At 41.1% G+C, this 20,443-nt stretch overlaps 1 protein-coding gene across 1 annotated transcript in view; it reads right to left on the reverse strand.

Annotated features, from left to right (window-relative positions):
* Positions 1–20,443, reverse strand: part of ARMH3 (armadillo like helical domain containing 3) — a 192,084-nt gene that overhangs the window by 15,081 nt on the left and 156,560 nt on the right. The window contains exon 25 of the mRNA XM_019636282.1: positions 12,769–12,847. Within this exon, the coding sequence (XP_019491827.1) occupies positions 12,769–12,847 (79 nt within the window). The remainder of the gene's footprint in view (positions 1–12,768; positions 12,848–20,443) is intronic.

Below are 20,443 nucleotides of genomic sequence, written 5' to 3' on the forward strand. Positions count from 1 at the left end.
GACGTCCTCCACAACTAGACTGAAGAACAAAAGGACAGCAATTTGTCTGTTCCCCTTCCCCGATTCCCCAACACTGTCCCCCTCCTCCAATTCCTTAATAAAAAATCCTTTTAAAAAAAATAATTACATTTCTATATGCTAGAAAAAGAGAATTGGAAATCAAAATTTAGCCATATACCATTTATATAATATAAAAATGAAATATTTAGGGACTAAACAAAATAGGTGAAAAACAGTATGCTAAAAAACTATAAAACATTAATGAGAAAATTTAAAAGATCTAAATAAATGGAAAGGCATAGTATGTTCATGGGTTTGAAACAATATTATTAGTGTCAATTCTCCTCCAAGTTGATCTATAAAGTTAATGTTATTCTAATCAAAATCTTAGCAGACTTTTTGTGGTGGTGGTGTGGGTGGTGGTTATACTGTATGTTAATTATACTTCAATAAAGTTAAATAAAAAATAAGTGCAGAGCCAGTCGAGTGACTCAGTTGGTTAAGAATGCAAGCTCTGAGCAACAGGATTGCCGGTTCGATTCCCATAAGGGCCAGTGAGCTGCACTTGAGCTGAGCTGCCAACAGGTGGCAGGATGGCTCAGTTAGTAAAAGCACATGCTCCAAATAAGGTTGCTGGTTCGACTCCTGCATGGGATGGTGGGCTGCACCACCCCTCCCTCCCCCCACAATTAAGATTGAACACAGCACCTTGAGCTGTGCGGCTGCGAGCTGCCAGATGGCGACTGGGCTTGGAGCTGAGCTAGCTGTGCCCTCCACAACTAAGACTGAAGGACAACAACTTGTCTGTTCCCCTTTCCCAACACTGTTCCCCTCCCCCAATTCTCCAATAAAAAAATCTTTTAAAAAAAGTCCAGTAAATCATGATTAGTCAAAAATAAAAAAAAACTTTTTTCTTTTAATTTAAAAAAGTATGACCATGGCCGTAACCATGGCAGTAAGCTTATCTTTTCCCGATCTTACTATTCCATTTTTGGTTGGGGCAAGAATGATTCCAACTCATATTGAGATACACACACACACACACACACACACACACACACACACACACACAATCTCAGTAACTCTAAGCTAGGAGTTCTTAATGTTTCGACAATGCCAAAGATTCCGTCATTGTACTCCTCTCTTCCACTCCTCCACCCCTGGAATTATTTCCTGACAAATTAAATGGACTCCAGGTATCAATCAATGGTGTCTGAGGTCATTTTCAGCTGGGCACTAGCCACATGATGTTTTTTCAAGTGGGTGTACTCCCCTAGACCTTCTGACAAACCCAATCATTCGCCAAGTTCAGGGACTTACAGGGTCCTGCCCTTTCCCAAGACATCTAATCAAGGTTCTGATTTTGTCTCTTTTTTATGAAACTGAGACAGAGATGGAGGATATGATATGATCATGGTTCTCATTGTCAAAACTCACTCCAAATAAGGGTCATTAGCTAACCTTTTATGGGTTTATAATTAGGCAGTATTTTACTACAGTACAAGAAGAACAGAAAGGTTTATCTGTCCTCCTTAGGCTAATAAAGGATCAGGTGGGGCTACTGCAAGCACATCAAAAATATATCACTGAGATCTATGGCAGAGCACATGGGCAAAGGTCTAAGCAAGAAAGTACAGTGAAGTCCTCAAGGGCAAATATGATTTTTGCATTTTTATAGCTCCTGGCTTGGCACACAGCAGATACTTCTGTATTTTTACACAGAAAAGAAATAATCTGGGGAACTGGGAGCTAGGGCACCCATTCCCTATCTTATTGCACTAATCAAGCACATGCAGAAGCAGAGAATTCTTAGACCAAAGCAGGTTCTGAGAGCTTCCTTGGGAGGCAAAATTGGTTCTTTTAAAGAACACTTTTAGCTCAAAGTAGCTAAAAAAAAGAAAGACAACAAGCCAACACCACAGCAACTAGAACAAACAGCAACCTGATAATGAAATCCCAGACCCCAACTGAGTGAGCATCCCTTCCCCCACTGGGTGCTTACAGTGACTGTCTATGGAAGATAATCTGAATCTCTCTCCAGGGCACAATTATCCAATACAATTGTTTGGAAACAAGGATCCAAAAGGTGGACACAAATCTCTTAAGCTGAAAAAGATGATGCCTTTTAAAACATAACTGTTTCCTCTATATAGCCACCATGCATACAATAGGCAGAAGTTTTTTCCCTTTCTATTTTCATCTCATATACTTCAGGACCAAACTCAATTTCAGAACCAATTTTAGTTGGCCAGTTTCCCCAGTCCATCCATGTCTTTCAAGCCTGCTACCAAAGGGCTCTCCACTGCCCTGAGATTTATTGATGTGACAGACAGGCTCTGCCCTTCGGCAAGGTGGACCAGATAATGAACCTCACAGTGGGTGATTAGTGAGAGGCCATCACTTGGTTAAAGGAGTGGTGACAGTGACTTTCTTTAATTTCCCTGAGCAGTTGACCCACCTCCCTGACTTTATTTGGTTGAAGCCCCAAACACCCCTTGTGAAGCTTTTCTTTGCACTAACTACAGATCCAACATGCCCAGGCCCTTACCTTGTGCAACCAAGGCATGCAATCAAACTAAAAGGCGGCCAAGGTAATGGGGGTGGGGAACATGACACACAAATACCACATCAGGCCTTCTCTTTCTCTACGGCTTATTGCAGGAGGAACATGCTGCCCAGCTCAAGCTAAAATGCAGATGTCTGTCCTCCCCACCTGAGGTTTCTTTCCTTGGAAACATATCACATCTCAGGCAGGGAGACAGAAAACACTGTCTCTGCTCCTAATTCACTGGGAATTTGAGATGGGGTCTCTGCCTCCCTGCCAAACCTCACTTATCTATTCCTCCCTAACAGACAGAACTCCTTAACAGAAATCCCATTTGTGGGCTATGCACCATTTCTCTTCCGGGTAGCTGGGTCATTTTTTAAGATTGCACCTTTCTCTGAGCAGGATTACTGTGAAAGGTCAAAGTGCTGTTATGGTGGGCCGGCTGAGTGGCGCATTGGTTAAGAGTTGGCTTCGGATGCCAACTCTGAGCAGCAGGGCTGCTGGTTTGGATCCCACATGAGGGCCAGTAATGCTGCACCCTCTACAGCTAAGATGGTTAACAACAGCTGGACTTGGAGCTGGGCTGCCATGAGTCGCCGGCGATGGCATAGGCTGCATTGGGGCTGGCCAGCAGTTGGCATGCGCTTTAGTGAGCTGCTGTGAGCCACTGTGAGCAGCCGTCCAATGTGGCCGGCAAGCGACAGCCTCACCCGGGAAGAGCGCAATGATAATACCAACATGGGCAGTGAAGCGATGTCCTCCACAACTAGACTGAAGAACAAAAAGGACAGCAGCTTATCTGTTCCCCTCCCGCAATTCACCAATAAAATCTTTAAAAAAAAAAGTGCTGTTATGGTACTTAGCAAAAACATTTCCAATTAACACGGCTTATAACAGAGACAAAAGTTTGCACAGCAACATTTCTGGCTTCTGATGTTTACCACAGTGGAAAACCATGCTTTTTCTGAGTGTACCTTACATAGTTTCAAGTTACTTCCTGGGGACGAGGTTTCAGTGGAAGTACCCAAAGATCTATTTGGAAGGAAGGAAGTGACTAAAAAGTAAACTGAAGAGGGAAGGAAGTCCTACCTGTACAGTCTTTTCTAACAACTGGGATAAAGGATCCTGCTAAGATTAAACCAAGAAGCAGGGTCCGTTGTCTTCTGTAACCTCTTGAAAAGCTGACAACTATGGGGATTCCTGTAGGCTCCAACACTGTTCCTTCTAGGCACTGCTAACGTTTCACTGGCAATGTCGCCTGACTGAGGAAGACCAGAAATACAGGTGATGGGCATTTTAAAATTCATACTTAATTGGAGAAAATGCTGACAGTGGCAGAGATGAATAATAAGCTTAGTCTTTCACCAGTGACCTCTGTGCATTATCTAGCTTGGCTGTGGGACATACATTTTGAGTCTTCATTTTGCCTTTTTTTTTGAAACAAAATTGAACTATTACTTTAAAAACAATTAAAATTCAGTGTCCTGCCTTTTGGATTTTGACCCACATAAATACAGTATCTGGTAAAAGAAATAAATAAATAAGAACTTTAAAAAAAATACCATACTCCTTTGGTGTGTGGAAAAGCTTTATTTCTCATAGTGACCTGCCTGACATGCTTAGACAGAATAAAGAGACTTTTCTCTAATTTACAAAGTTATTGTACTACGCGAGGAGCCTGTACTTGGGCATTTCTGCCTAACTGGCAGGTAAACTCTCCAGTACCTTCTTTCCTCAACTGAATGGGCCCTTCCCAAGCCAGGACCTTTCCTCACCACGGGAATGAGCCCTGCTTTCTTCACTCTGCCTGCTTCTCCATCCACCCTTCCTATCCCTGGCTGGCCCCTTCCTTCGGAATACCTGACAAGCTCAGGTTGTCACATGTGCCTCAACCTGATGAAATGGTAAAAGCTCAGACAGACCTAGGTTCACATTATGGCTTTACCACTAACAGCTGTGTGACCTTGAACAAATCGTCTCTTTAGCATCCTTAACTATAAAATGTGGATAACTGTACCTACCTCAAATAGTTAATTGAGGGCCGGCCGAGTGGCGCGTTGGTTAAGAGCTGGCTTGGGGGACGCCAGAGGGCCCCAGTTCGGATCCCACATATGAGGGCCAGTGACACTGCCTTCTATAGCTAAGATGCTGAACAACAGCTCAACCTGGAGCTGGGCTGCCATGGATCGCAGGCGACAGCGTAGGTTGCAACCCCTGCTGCAGTGGGTTGCCATGGGCTACCGTGTATAGCCAGCAGCCAGTGTGAGCGGCCAGCAGCCACTCTGAGCGGCCATCTAGAAGCCGGCAACTGATCTGCCTCGCCCGGGAAGAGCGCAATGATGGTGCCAACTTGGGCCAGCGAAGCAACGTCCTCCACAACTAGACTGAAGAACAAAAGGACAGCAACTTGTCTGTTCCCCTTCCCCAATTCCCCAGCACTGTTCCCATCCCCCAATTCCGCAATAAAAATCTTTAAAAAAAAAAAGTTAGTTGATGTAAGAATCAAGTCAATAACCTATGTAAAAGTGCCCAGCTCAATAACTACTAGTTGTTACTTTCCCATTATCTGTGTTCTTTTAAAATCCAAGATACTCTCTCCCATGTCTCTGATAGTGCCGCTTACCTCCTGGTCCAAATAAGATAGTGGCCATCCTAGCAGCACAGAATCAGCTGACCCTCTTATGTGGACCTTCTCAAGATGCGCTATATAACATAAAATTGATTTCTAAGGTAAGCAGCTTGTAGGAAAATGAAAATCCCTCTGCTTTAGACTCTGTGTCTTTCCTTCTTTAGTGAATCCAGTGAACAAACAACTCACATCAAACTTTTTTTCCTGCCAAACAAGTCAAGTGAAATGCCAGAATCTAAACAAAGGGAAGAAGGAAGGCAGGGTCAAACAGCCAACGTTTGTGTCACATGCTCGCACTCAATAAGAGTTCCCACAGCAACCATCACTCAGGGTTACAGAGAGGCAGTGCAAAAGTACAGGCTGTTGTAGAAAAACACGATGCCAAATACAGGAAACTGAGTTATGGCTACCGCGGGAGTCTGAATGAAATCTCAGCTCTCCAGCATACATCTCTGCCAAGGCTGCCTTGCATGGTGGTTAAGGCCCTGTTCTAAGATTAGAACACTTCATAGGGGCTCTCAGAGTGGGCTGCTCAGAGGCCTCAGTTGCCTGGGAGAGAACTTTATATACCACATTTGCCTCCTGCTCAGCAAACCCTGCTGCAGCGCTTTCTAGCCCCCTTCTCCCAGTCTTCCTGAACCTCCACTGGTGTGCTGGAGCTGGCTCCTTCTCCCAGTCTTCCTGAACCTCCACTGGTGTGCTGGAGCTGGCTCATGTGCGCTTGGCCTGTGACAGCTGAGTGTTAAATTTTTAAGCATTGTGAGAGCCACTTGGCTTCACACTGGCAGCCATGGTGGGAGCATTCACACCCAACACTCCAAAGCATCCCCCTTCCCACCACTCAGCCCTGCTACCAGTTGTTAAATATTTACTAGCATGCCAAGGGCCAACAACTCTAAAGCTGAAGTATTTGGCTCCATTTTCCTCATAAGCCTTGAAGTTCTTAGGCTATTTCCCCAAGATAGTTTTGGGCTTTCTCCTAGATGTTCTCAAGTAATGGATGCCACCCAGGGCCCCTAACAATGCTTGCCCCACAAACTAGGGCTGTTTTATTAGTATCTCACTCCTCTCTGGGAAGATAAAGCTAGGTTTTTTTAGGATTTCTAAACACCCAGCAGTTATTTGTAGTAGCTCTTATCTTAGGATCAGGAGGAAATCAAAAAGGTTTAGAAAGATTACTAACAGACGTAAATACTCATAAATACTTAGCTTCTAATGCAACCTTCACTCATTCAGATGTGAAACATTTTTTGTTTCCCTAATTTACTTTAACATACTCCCACAAGTGAATGATACTCTGTCATTATACTTTTGAAGATACCTCTTGTAACTACTTTATATAGGCCTCTTCTGAATCTTAAAATCCTAAGCCCTAGTGAGAGGAGAGACTTAAAGAAATAATGGGAGGTAAAACTCTATAAAATTCCTAATGTAGAAAACGTAGAAATCTGGGTATACTTTCCCATGGTCCTGTGATATATGAGGGTGCCAGCAGACCACCTTTCTGATCTACCCAGAAAATTCCTAAGTTTGTACGTAGAGAAATTTTTAGCAAGCTCCTGGGCCACTTGGTTGAAAGGAACACCAGCTTCAAGATAGATTTGCCCACTCTTAGAAAGAGAAAGTAGAATGGTGGTTGTCAGAAGTGGGTGAGTGGGGGAGGGGAATTGTTCAATGGATAGAGTTTCAGTTTTGCAAGATAAAAAAGTTCTAGACATAAACCGCATAACAATGTACATATATTAACACTATTGTACCGTACACTTAAAAATGGTTATGATGGTAAATTTTATTATATGTTTTTTACCAAAAAAAAAAAAGATAGGTTTGCCCATTAGGTCTTATCAGACACCTAGCACTGAGGCTGGCTCATACCAGGCCCTTGATGAACACTCGAGAATTGACTCAAAGGCAGTACAATTAGGACAGGGATGAGAGTCAGTGCATCAGGGATTATGGAAGCTACGATAATTTAAATTGCTGAATTATATTTCTAGTTTTCAACCCCTGGGTACCCTGTGATGCGAGGACAAGACTTGCAGAAACTCTAGGACTCTTCTCTATTCTTTCTGTCCTTTCCAGGTCCTGACTTTGAGTTCATTTAACACTCTGTGTCTTTCCGTTTATCTAATCCCTATCCCTCCTCTTCTAACTCAAAGTGTTTTCTCTCTTCCTGACCACAATTTGCAGAGATCTTTCTCCAACAGGAACTCACAGATCCTACTGCTAGAACTGGTCAGGCTAGATATAACAAATTGCCTTAACTCTGGCACTTACTCCATCCTTTGAGAATAAAGGCCTCTTATCATACTTCTGTATCCCTCAAATGCCTAGCACAATCAGAAGCACAGAGCAAGCACTAAATGCTGAAATACTGATAGCGGAATGAAGAAAGTTTAAGAGTAGGCCAATCATTTACTTGGGATATTTCAATGGGATATCACAATGGGATATTTCAAAGGAACAAAACTGGGCATGATTGTGACGGAAAGCTTAAGGAATCAGGTGCTCAGAGGTTTTGACTTGAAGGTTAAATTGTCACTATGTACTCTAGAGATTTAGGGCTCTAGAGAATCTTCTGTAAAGTTCTGCTATGAAGCCCTCTCTTGCCTATAAGGAAATTAAGCTGATGTAAATCAATATGTCACAACATTTGTAACCTCAAACAAATATTGACTAGCCTAAAAGGAGCTCAAGATCCTCAATGGGCATTTTCAAAGGTCTAAGGGCTTTGGGGGCAAGGAAAGAATGAGGTAGCTAAGCTAATGATTCTTTAAAAAAAACTGGGGGGTAGGTGTCAAAGACTAATTAAGAATTTTAAGATGGACTCTTCAAGAAAAAAAAGGACATATATGTAATTTTACACACAATTTCAGAATGTGCAATAATTCTCTAAAGCCTATTCTTGGACTTTAGGTTAAGAACCTGTGAGCTAGTATTATTGCAGGCGATTTCATGACAAACCTCTTGAGTGTGGACCCATTTCTACTATGATCTAGCCAATAATAAGTATTTTTCCTAATTTGAAAAGCAGGAATAAAGGAGAGAGAGTATATAAGAAATACCTTCCATCTACATTTATTTAGTACAGCCACAAGGGTCACTGGGACTTACTTATGAAACACAGGTAGTGGGACTCAGCCATCCTACTGGAAGATCGAAAATCAGGGAACAGGGCACTTGGGGTGGGGAGCATATCAAATGATTCTACCAGCTAGGAACAGATACTTACCAACAAGCCATACTGGGGAAAGAAAGGAGATAAATCTCAGCCCAGGGTGGGCAAGGGGACCGAAGGGCAATTTTCACAAGATGTACTAGAGACAAGCAAACCCAGTAGGGGATAAACTGGGAGTAGTTCCACAGTTCTTGGGAAAATGAGTTCTATCTTCTCCATAATCTTTATTCATTAAGATATGCAAAATACAAAAGGAAATCAAAGGCCTTTAAAGAACACCATATACAAAAATTAACTCAAAATGGATCAAAGACCTACACGTAAGAGCTAAAACTATAAAACTCTTAGAAGAAAACATAGGGGGAAAGCTTCATGCCATTGGGTTTGGCAATAGTTTCTTAGATATAATACCAAAAGTACAGGTAACAAAAGACTAAATAGACAGGTAAGACTACATCACAATTAAAAACTTTCGTGCATCAAGGGACACTGTCGACATAGTAAAAAGGCAACCCACAGAATGGGAGAAAATATTTGCAAATCATGTATCTGATGAGGAATTAATATCCAGAATACTATATAAAGAACTCCTAAAACTCAACAACAAAAAACCAAACCCAATTAAAAAATGGGCAAAGGGCTTGAGTAGACATTTCTCCAAAGAAGATATACAAATGGCCAATAAACACAAGAAAAGATGCTCAACATCAATAATGAATAGGGAAATGTTAATCAAAGCCACAATGAGACACCACTTCACACCCATTAGGATGGCTGTATCAAACAAACAAACAAAAAACCCAGAAAACAAATATTGGCAATGATGTTGAGAAATTGGAATGTGAAATGGTACACCATAGAAAACAGTATGGTGGTTTCTCAGAGACTTAAACATAGAAGTACCATTTGATCTAGCAATTCCATTTCTGGGTATATATACAAAAGAACTAAAATCAGGGACTCAAACAGCTATTTGTATACCAGTGCTCAAAGCAACATTCTTCACAAGAGCCAAAAGGTGGAAACAACCTAAATGTCCACCATAAATAAACAAAATGTACTATATACATACAATGGAATATTATTTAGTGTTGAAAAGGAATGAAATTCTGGTACATGCTACAACATGGATGAACCCTGAAGACATTAATTATGCTAAGCGAAATAAACCATATCCAAAAGGACAAATATTATGAGTCCACTTATATGAGGCACCTAGAGTAGTCAAATATATAGAGACAGAAAGTAGAACAGTGGCTACCAAGACCTGAGGGCAGGGGATAATGGGGAGTCATCGTTTAATGGGTATAAGATTTCAGTATGGAATGATGAAAAAGTTCTGGAGATGGACAGTGGTGGTGTTTGCACAAAATGTGAATGTACTTAATGCCACTAAACTGTACACTTAAAATAGTTAAGATGGTAAATTTTATGTAGATTTTATCACACACAAAAAAGGAATCAAAATGAACAAGCTTCATAATCAACCCCAGACAAATATGACACTTGTGTATACAATATTAAAATGCATGCAGTTTATTACATTAGGAAATGCACGACCATTCAGTCATGCTGAGGGTATTAACTGATTAAAAAGCTTTGCCCTCCGTGAAGCCAATGAAAAGTAAATGTCATCTATCTTCTGTACAACTGAAAAAACAAAACCAAACCAGTGTGAGAGAATGGGCTTTGTTTAATAAGCAATAATGGATTTACAAACATTACCTTGCAAACGTCTCCAACAGAGGCTGGAATATGTCTGGGGGGATGTCAGAACTCAAATATTCACAAATCTCTTGCCAGAAAAAAAATGGCAGGCGGGGCAGGCAGATCTATCAAAGAGGCTGCTCTTGACTTCTACCTTACTTGGTGCTACAAATTCCAGTTAACGCCTATCTATGGTCTTTAGGTTTTATTTTAGGAGTACTTTAAAATCTACGTGGGGATTAGGTTCCTGATTTTTTTCTTTCTACTTAGTTTGCAGCTCACAGCTACGGGGCCCTACTGCATTTTAAAGCCAGCTCTTTGGGAAGCTGTGAATACACTCAGCATTAAGTGATATTAGCATTAATGTTCATAAGTAAAGGCAGAGAAGTGCTCCAACACATGCTGGAGATTAACAAGGCAGTCAAATACTTCTGATCTGATAGTGCTGAGAATAAAACCAAGTGTACCCTAATGCTGTCATTTGGCGCCTTTCAAAGTCAGTTAGGGAAAAGAAGCAACAACTATTTTGAGGGAAGTTTTGAAAAGGGTCCCAGAGTAGTACCACCCTTCCCCCCACTCCCCAAGTGAAAAGGGTTAAGAGAGGTAATGATTGTACAAAACATCCATGAGAGCAAGGACTACACTTAGATTATTCACCACTGATTCCCACTACCCAGCTCCACACCTTGTATACAGCAGGCATGTAATTATTTATTGACTAAGTAAATAAATCTCTGTGAACTTCCATGCCTTCCTCATTCTCACACAGGGCTATCCACTCTCCTTCTCCATAGAAATTGCCTCACCTTTGGCTTGTGGACACTTTTTGAGAGGCACTTTGCATCACTTCGTTTAACTTTGAAAGAAGTTGGAGGAGAGTGAGGACACGTGCTTGCTAATCATCCTTTTCCAGATTTGCCTCATGCGCCAGAGTGGATTTTTATTATTGGTCTGTGGCTGCTACTGCTGTAGAAAGATTTCAGCCTGACCTTCCCAAGCTGCTGGGGGATGAATACTGCACGTGGCTGACAGGGAAAATGTGTCTTCCCTTTTTTAAAAAAAAAAACTAAAAAAAATTTTTTTGCTAACCAGAGCTCACTGTGGTAGGAAAGTCACCTTTTCTCTCACTGAATAAAACTCAAGATGTTGAATTCTTTGGTATAAAAATGAAACAGTAAAACCAATCTGAATTGGTACATCAGGAAAAAGGTAGCACTCCAAGCACCCTGCGAGTGCAGTGGTATCAAAGAATAGGACTCAGGACTGCTCCACAGGCAGAATAGGAAAAAAGAAAATGAAACCATTTATAAAAGCAGTTTAAATAAGAGGATGGATTCTCACAGCTGGTCTCACAAAAGAGAACAAATATGTCAAAGGGAACAACTGATAGACTAATAGAGTCCCATCCATCTGGCTGAGGAAAGAGCCACTGGTGGGAATACTGAGAAGCTTATCTGTTAGGGAAAAGGCTTGGTTGGCACCTCACTGGGTGAGCTGAATAGCTTTTAGGAACACTGGAACACATGGTCACACCATAGCTGGCTTGCTCTGCTAGCAAGAGGCTCAGAGAAGGGTTACACTGATGTGTGACAAAAAGGGCCAAGCAGAGTACACTGGCTTGGAGCCTATACCTGGACCCACCTTCTGAATACGCTGGCCCTCCAACTTGTGAGTAGGGTAGAAAGGAAGGGGGATCGTGTGAATACAATGTCTTATTTTGTGCTTTTAAAAAACAAGACTCGGGCAGCTGGATGGCTCAGTTGGTTAGAGCGTGTGCTCTTAACAACAAGGTTGCTGGTTCGACTCCCGCATAGGATGGTGGGCTGCCCCGCTGACCCCCTGCAACTATTATAGATTGAAAGCTGTGGCTGAACTTAGAGCTGAGCTTGCGCCCTCCACAACTAAGACTGAAGGACAACAACTTGACTTGGAGCTGATGGGTCCTGGAAAAACACAATGTTCTCCTTCCCCAATTCCTCAACACTGTTCCCCTCCCCAATTCCCCAATAATATCTTTAAAAAAAACAACACAAAAAACCAGGACTCAAGAGTCTCATTCTGAAACATCAAGCTCAAGCCCATGTCATGTGCTAAAGTCCCATCTCTACTTTTATATAATGCAGAGCTGAGTACAGGCACTTTGGGAGAAGGGGAAATCAGGCCAGACTCAGGGAAAACAAACATACAGTGCTATTTGCATCTGCAACTCAGTCCATACCACAGAAAAACCTGCTCAGAAATAATTGCTTGAGGCAAACAGAATTCGGTTACTAAAGAAAATCTGTCCCAATGAAGGCTCATGTTTTAATGAGCCAAACAGCCTCCAATTAAGCAGGACTCAGGGCTTTTCTAATTGGCAGTTTCATCCATTTCTATGTTCTCATTTTTTATTTTCAAAAATCAAAATGACTCTCTGTCTAAAATTAAAAAAAGAAATGCCTTATCACCCACTCTAAAATAAGAATTCACCAAATTTTCACCTACATATCTTCTATATAATTAAATGAACCTCTCTTAAGGCTCAAAAAGAGAAGCCATTACTATTTAAAGTACTATCAACAAATCCCTTACTAATTCCTCTTAGCAGCCTGGCTCTTGCCACTCCCACTAGAAGCTCAGTCACAGAATCCCTCTGCCACCAGAGAAAGGGCAACTACTTAACCTTAGTCACCAACTAGGGTCACTCTATGGAGAGTAGTGGCTTACCTGCTCCTCTGACAGTTGGGATATGTGATTCACAGCAGCGTAGGATTCAATTTTGGGGTTAAAGTGGTTGATGATGGCTCTGAAACAAAGAATTAGCATTAATATATAACACCAAATGGAAGAAGAGAAATTAAAAACAACTATCACGTGCTCTATGGTTTAGAGTACGAGAGCATGAGTGTGATTGTCACAGGATAACTGTCCTCTTATGGAACATGAGGTCACGTGGGGGTGAACTGCTGACTCTGAAATGGGAAGGATTTAATAATTTATTACAGGACAGAATTAAGCATCTCTGCTCTGCAAATGAACTAGAGAAAACCTCACAACCAAACAAAAAAACAAAACCAAGCATCCTTCAGATGAGAAACAGGACGTAGGGGGCTTTCCACTCGGGGGCCCTGGTATGTCAGTCACAAAGAAAAGTAGTTTTCTCTGCTCTGACTCGGGAGAACAGGGCACTCAGTAAAGCTGGACCAACATGTAGGCTAAACAGTCTCTGAAAAAGCTAAGCTTTACCAAAACCTAGAATCAACTTTTACTGGTTAGTTAATATTTCAAACCAAAATTTTATTTCCAGCCATTCAAACCAATATCGAAGTGTCATTTTGAAACACTCCCCGCTTGCCATCACTCCCTCACCAAGGTCACCGAGCCTTATCAAATCTACCTCTTAAAAATCTCTGAAATAAATAAACTTCCCTGAAACCAATGCTTTGGTATAGGTCCATGCAATTTCTTCTCTAGTATAGCAGAAAAAACATAGGTTTTAGATCAGAGTTTAGCTTGAGTCCATATTGATATAAAAATGATTAAATAAATGGGGAGAAGAGACAAACCTTTCTAGCAAAACAACTTCAAATAATATGTGCAGATACTCTCTCTTTAGGAGGTAGAGTTTGGTTCCCATTCCCACTGAGGATAGACTAGACTGAATGACTTATTTCCAAAGAATAGAGTAGAGAAAAGGAAAAACAGTTAACTTTACAGTAAAGAATCCCGGCAAACATGACCTTAACCAAGTGATGAAGGTGAACACCACCAGTGGCTGTTAAGTAACCCCTATTATGATCTGATGAGAAGGGCACTTTACCTCTGTTGAGTACTTCCAAAAACCTATACGTCAGTCTACTCAAGAGAAAGACATCAGACAAACACAGATTGGGGAACATTCTACAGAATCCTGACCAGTATTCCTTAAGACTGTCAAGGTCATGAAGAAATTGTCACAGAACAGAGGAAATTTGGGAGACATGACAACTAAATGCAATGCGACACCCTGAATTCAATCCTGGAATAGAAAGAGGGCGTTAATGGATAAACCGGTGAAATGCAAATAAAATACGGCATTTAGTTAATAGTAATGTATCAATGCCAGCTTCTTAGTGTTGATAAATGTATAATGGTGATGTAAGATGAGGGGAACTAGGTTGAGGAGCATATCTTTGTACTTTGCCTGTAATTCTAAAAGTATTCCAAAATAAAAAGTTTATTAAAACGTGTGTGTATGCTAGCATAACAGAAATCAATGTTTTCTTTTAATATAACTTATTGATAGTAAAGAATTACAGAACCATTTAATATAGATACTAAAACTATAAGCCAGAAACTTCACAAAAATCATGGTTTGGAATTCTACTTTGACCACTTGTTATTCTGAATGATTTGGGGGAAGCTGCATATCTCTCACCAGAGGAAGCCAAGTGGTAATAATACCTACCTTAGAACTTAGCACAGTACCTAGGAATAGTACACTGTAGGCGTATAATAAATGTTTGTTGAAAGAGTGACTAAATCTTAGAGGATTCTTGCAACATTTATATAATAAAGCAATGTCAAACACCTAGCACAATCCCTGGCACGCAGCTGGTGCTCACTAAATACTCAATGAATGAATAAATCAAATAGGATAGAAATGGGTCAGGAGCCCTGTGCTTTATACTGCAGAGCATATATGCTGACGTTATTTGGCTGAAGGTTTTGACAGAGTTGCCACTCTGGGGATTTATATTTGGAATGAAGGTAAAATCATCTTCCTACCTGCCCTCTGATATTCTCATCCCAGAGCTTCAGATCTTAGCAGGCGATTAAGGTCTCCCACTAAGGCAAGTGGAGGGGCTGTTTAGAAATGTGACAGAGGTGGGACAGTCTAAACCCAGTAAGTAATCTCTAACTCAGTACCCACAAAGGGCATAGAGTATATGCCTCTGCTTTACTTTTCTTACTGTTTCTTTGGGACTGTTACCTGTAAAATCTGACTACTAATCTGATCTACTGGAGATGCCAGGTACAGGGAACTAGGCCTAAGAGATAAGAAAAACAGTCTGACACTGGCTGTTGTCCCTCTAGGCTCTATAGAAAGGAATTTGAGAGAGGGCTTGGGAGCTTCCTATTAAAAGTTCTTAGGAATTCATACTGTTGAAATGGAAATATGTTCCGAGAAAGCAATGAGATGACAAAACACCAATACCAGGCTAAGCCAGCCCACACTGAGTGACACATGCCTTTGCAGTAACTGAAGTACTTAGTTAGCTTTTCCTTCCCAAGGAAGTTTGGCGGCTACTAGGGCTAACCTGGGGTTAGCCAGGGCCCCAGACTAGGACTTATGCTTGACTAAGTTCTCAATGGGAGAAAGATAAGGTACCAGATTTATGGATGAGGGAGGTGTCCCTCTTTTCTTTAGACTTTCCTCCCCACTGATATCACCTCCAAAAGGATATATTACCTTCTCTTTTGAATATTCGATGGGGAGAAGGGGTTTCCTGAGAGATTCTAACAGTAGCTCTCTCATTTTTACTGATCAAAACCTGATAGGGGGCCGTCAAGTGGCTCAGCTGGTTAAGAGCTTGCTCAAGAGTTTGAGCTCTGAGCAACAGCGGTTCGATTCCCGGCCCGAGCTAAGGAGCCGCTGAGCTTCCAACATGTGGCAGGATGGCTCAGCTTTTTTAAAAAACAAAACAAACAAACAAAAAAAACCTGATAGGTAGCAACTGTTCAGTGCTGAAGTCTAAAATTTGAGTCTTCCAGCAAGAAAGAAATGGAAATTTTTTTATCAGAAGATGAATGAGCAGAATGTGAGTTTAATTCCCTCCCCACCCATTCTATCCAAACCCCACCCTTCAGAAAAGGCAGCTTCAGAGAAGGTGAATACTGAAAGCAGGACACATGTTCCTTGCCCCTGGCTAGCCTGACAGAAAACGAAGCTCAGAAAAGAAGATACCTGAAGGGGCCAGGAAGAGGAGTCTTACATGAGCAGGAGGCTAAGGCAGGCTATATCAGGACATCGCCACTAGGCTCATAGTGGGTCGTTATGCACTAAGTATTTGTAATCCCCCCTCCACACAAAAGAATTTCATATGTTAAAACCCTCATCCCCATGTGACTGTATCTGGCCTTTACTGAAGTAATTAAGGTTAAATGAGATTCTAAGGGTGGGGCACTGATCTAATAAGATTAGTGTCCTTATGAGAAAACAGAGCTCATTTGATATTTGATCTCTCCCTCTCCCTCTCCCTCTCCCCCTCCCCCCCCCTCTCTCTCATATAAGGACACAGCCAGAGGTGGCTGTCTGCAAGTCGGGAAGAGAGACCTCACCAGAAACCGACCCTGCTAAACTTTGATCTGAGACTTGTAGCCTTCAGAACTGAGAAAATCAAATTCTGTTTTTTAAACTGCCTAGTATGTAGTATTTTGTTATGGCAGCTGTGAAAATTCATGTTCATGGATGCTCTACTCCTACAGGGACCCTGGTATTTAGGCAGAGCAGACGATAAGCCAGAGTCAGTCTTATTTAGCAAAGCAGTAGAGCGGATAAAGTCTGCTTCTCATTCTGTAGGTGGCTGCCTTTTTTGTACCCTTTACCTTCTGGGTTATCATTTCCTTCTCTTCTAGAAGATGACCATTCTGAGGTTCCTATGCTACAAAGTTCCAATTACAGATGTCACAAATGTAGCCATCCGGGTTACTAGCTTCTCAGGCAGCGCAGAACTGGCCCTTTAGCCTTTACTAAGCGAGAAACACAGATTTTAGTAAAGAAAGATCTTGCAGGGGCTTTTGAGTGGCCTGTGCCATAGAGTGTACATGTGTGTGCAAGCACGTGCTCATACACACACACACACGCACGCACACACACACACACACACACACACACACACACACTGAACACCACCATACATGGCAAAGAAAGAGATATGCACTTTCCCTTTTATTGGGTTGTCGAAAAAGTCATGACATTTTTTTATGGTTTTTGTTGCAAAAATGCGTCATGACTTTTCCAACAACCCAATATTTGCATTTTAAGATTGGTTTTCATCCAATCTCAGCCTTTCAGGTATTTAAACAAAACCTAGTTTCTGCTTGCCAAAAACTTTCATGCTAAAGAGTATTTTGAAAAACGGGACTTGAAGAAGAGTAGTATTTTGAGTGGGTAATGAATGAGAAAACATAGCCATTATGAAAAATTAAAGCTTCCTGTTGACAAGGCTGGCAAGACAAATTAAATGGGAAAAGGACAGTCTTTTCAAGAAATGGTCCTGGGACAACTGGGTATCTACATGCAAAAGAACGAAGTTGAACCCCTATCTCACATCATACATAAAAAGTAACTCAAAATGGATCACAGATCTAAATGTAAGATCTAAAAACTATAAAATTCTTAGAAGAACACATAAGAGTAAATCTTCATGATCTTGGGTTAGGCAACGATTTCTTAGACAGTACACCAAAAGCACAAGTGACAAAACAAACAGTTAAAATTTTTTTGTGCTGCAAATGGTACCACCAAGAAAATGAAAAGACAACCCATAGAATGGGAGGCAATATTTGCAAATCATATATCTGATAAGTAACCCCAATGAGCTACCACTTCACATCCACTACGATGGAAATAATTGAAAAGACAGTAACAAGTGCTGGCACGGACATGGAGAAATTGAAACTCTTATACGCTGCTGGTGGGATTGTATAGTGGCACAGCTACTTTGGAAAGTGGTTTGGCAGTTCCTCAAATGTTAACACATAGAGTTCCCATATAACCCAGAAATTCTACTCTAAGGTATATACCCAAAAGAATGAAAACATTATGACTATACAAAAATTTGTACACAAATGTTCATAGCAGCATTATTCATAACAGCTCAAAAGTAGAAACAACCCAAATGTCCATAAATCGATAACTGAAGAATTGGATAAACAGAAGAATGCATAAACAAAATGTGGAATAATAGGATATTATTCAGCCATAAAAAGGAATGAAGTACTTATAAATGCTACAACATGGGTGAACCTTGAAAATATGATGTTAACTGAAAGAGGCCAGACACAGAAGGGCACATATTATATGATTCCATTTATAGGAAAGGTCCAGAAAAGGCAAATTATCATATAGAGAAAGTAGACAGTGGTTGCTTGGAGTTGGGGGCAGGGGTTAGAGGAGGAATGGGGATTGAGGAATGCTAATGGGTATGAAGTACCTATTGGAGTGGGGGATAAAATATTCTAAAATTAGACTGGTGATGGTTGTACAACCTTGTGAATATATTAAAAACAATGAGTTGTACATGCTAAATGGGTAGATTATAATAAGTGAATAAAGTTATTTAAAAAAAATGACTAAGGTCTCCTTGATTCCAGCAGTTCTTGAGAAAGCTGTTCCCCCTCCACACACACACAAACCAATTCCGCATAGAATTCATGAATCCCAGGGTGTTTCTTTTCACTCCTCAAGATAACTTTCCCAGAGCTAGCAATGCTGGTGGCAGGAGGAAAAGGAACTCGCTGGGCCACTGACTATTTCTAAATTAGAGCAGCTAGAGTTTAGGGAGCTTCTGGAAAAGCCCCCGTGGTGCAGTACCGCAGAGGTAGCACAGATGTAAGTGAGACTGGTACTGGAAGCCACACGTGCAGGGAGGACCAACCTGCCTGGAGATAAAAGAAGTTCAACTCCCGGTAACATGCACGATATCTGTAGGTTAATTAAAAGGCCTGCATTTGGCAAATGATGTCGACTTTTGGCTGTTGAATAAAGAACTCCTTGGAATAAAATGCTGAGGGTAGACCGGTGGAAGTGTTGTTCTCTTATTTTCAACACTCTTGACCACTTTTTTTTTTTTTTTGAGAAATGGCTGGAACAGTCCACATTACTCAAAGAGAGCCCTCTATCCAGGACTAGGGAGAAGATTTAAAGAAATAAGGCCCAAGGAAACCGAAAGGAGTCCGGATATAGAACTTGGAGGAGAAAGGGAATATAATTTCTAACCAAATATCCAGCTTTTGTTGAACTGGAACTAAATGCTCCATGAGAGCAAGGACCAGAGCTTTAGCAAAATGCCTGTCATACTGCAAGATTCAATTTTTAAAACTGAATAAATGAAAGTTAAGAAGATTTTTGTCCAGTCTCACCACAAGCAAAGAGGTCCATGATCACCAGCCATTCTCCAAAAGTATGAAAATAACAAAAATGACTTATTCCCATCCTGGGAGAAAAGGTGGCTCAGACATGAGCAGCTGCTCTCCAAATAAGGAATAAAAGGTGTCACTGAAGACCGTAAAGCTTTCTCTTCCTCTCAAGTCATACCAGGAGGCCCGAGAAAAGCTTTCTGGCATTTCTTATTAAAGTAATCGAATATCTTCTAAAAGTAAGCTTAAATTTTTGTTTGTTTGTGGGTGAGGGGTAGGAGAGGAGTGGGGGAGTATGCTACACTCTGGTACTTGGTCTACTAATGCTACTGAATTAGGAAGTCCCAAAAGGGAAAGGAAAAAGAAATAGACAATGGCACAGTAGGAAACTGCTCAAGCCAGCCACACTGAAGGATGACTTTGCACCCAGAGCACCTTTAAGGTCAAGAATCTGGGCTACCCTCCAATGCAACTGTCAGTTTCTGACTGCTGAAGGCAGGGGTCACTTATGCAAAGTGAAGCAAAATGAAGTGGACAGATGGAACAGCAAGGCTGAGCCACAAACTGGCTGGGGATTTCTTGGTCCATTTTTAACTTATTCTCTCTGACTCATGACTCTGCAAAGCAGCTTTCTTTTCCCTAGTGCTGGGTAGATGATGGCTGAAACACATGGTTAATGCCCACCTCACCCAAGAAATGCTTGGAATGTCACCTTAATAATGTAGGCAGTGTAGCTTAAGAGAAAATGTGGATTTTTCCTCATATCCTATGTGAATCTAAAGCAAATCCTCCAATGATACCATGTCTCACAATCCCACGGACAGAACATCTAAGAGTCTTTTATGAAACAATAAATAAATAACAGTTTCATCCAGAAGCCCAGAACATGGTGAGTGTTTCCTTGCTGAGATATCTGAAGGCAGCAGGTTGCCTCTGAAAGCTGCTATGTAAATCCTTCAGGCAGAAAGGAGAAAAACTGGGAAAGGTTGTTCACAGAAAAAGTTTCTTGTAGCTCTTATTCTAAGGAAGGAACATAACTGGTATACTCAACATGGTACATACTTGGAAGATTCTTAAAAGTTTCACTTTAAAAGTATTCCTATAAGGCTACCAGATTTACATGAAAGAGACTATGGGTGAGTATCTGAATTCTGATAAAAATAAATTTGGATCTCAAGCCCCAACCTCTTAAGAGCTATAGCCTTGCATTTTTAAATACTTGCTAAACATGTACAACTGAAAGTCATGCTTTTGTTTACATGATTTTCTTGAAATGGAA

The sequence above is a fragment of the Hipposideros armiger genome, unplaced genomic scaffold (genome assembly GCF_001890085.2).
Source record: "Hipposideros armiger isolate ML-2016 unplaced genomic scaffold, ASM189008v1 scaffold_28, whole genome shotgun sequence".
Classification (NCBI taxonomy): Eukaryota; Metazoa; Chordata; class Mammalia; order Chiroptera; family Hipposideridae; genus Hipposideros; species Hipposideros armiger.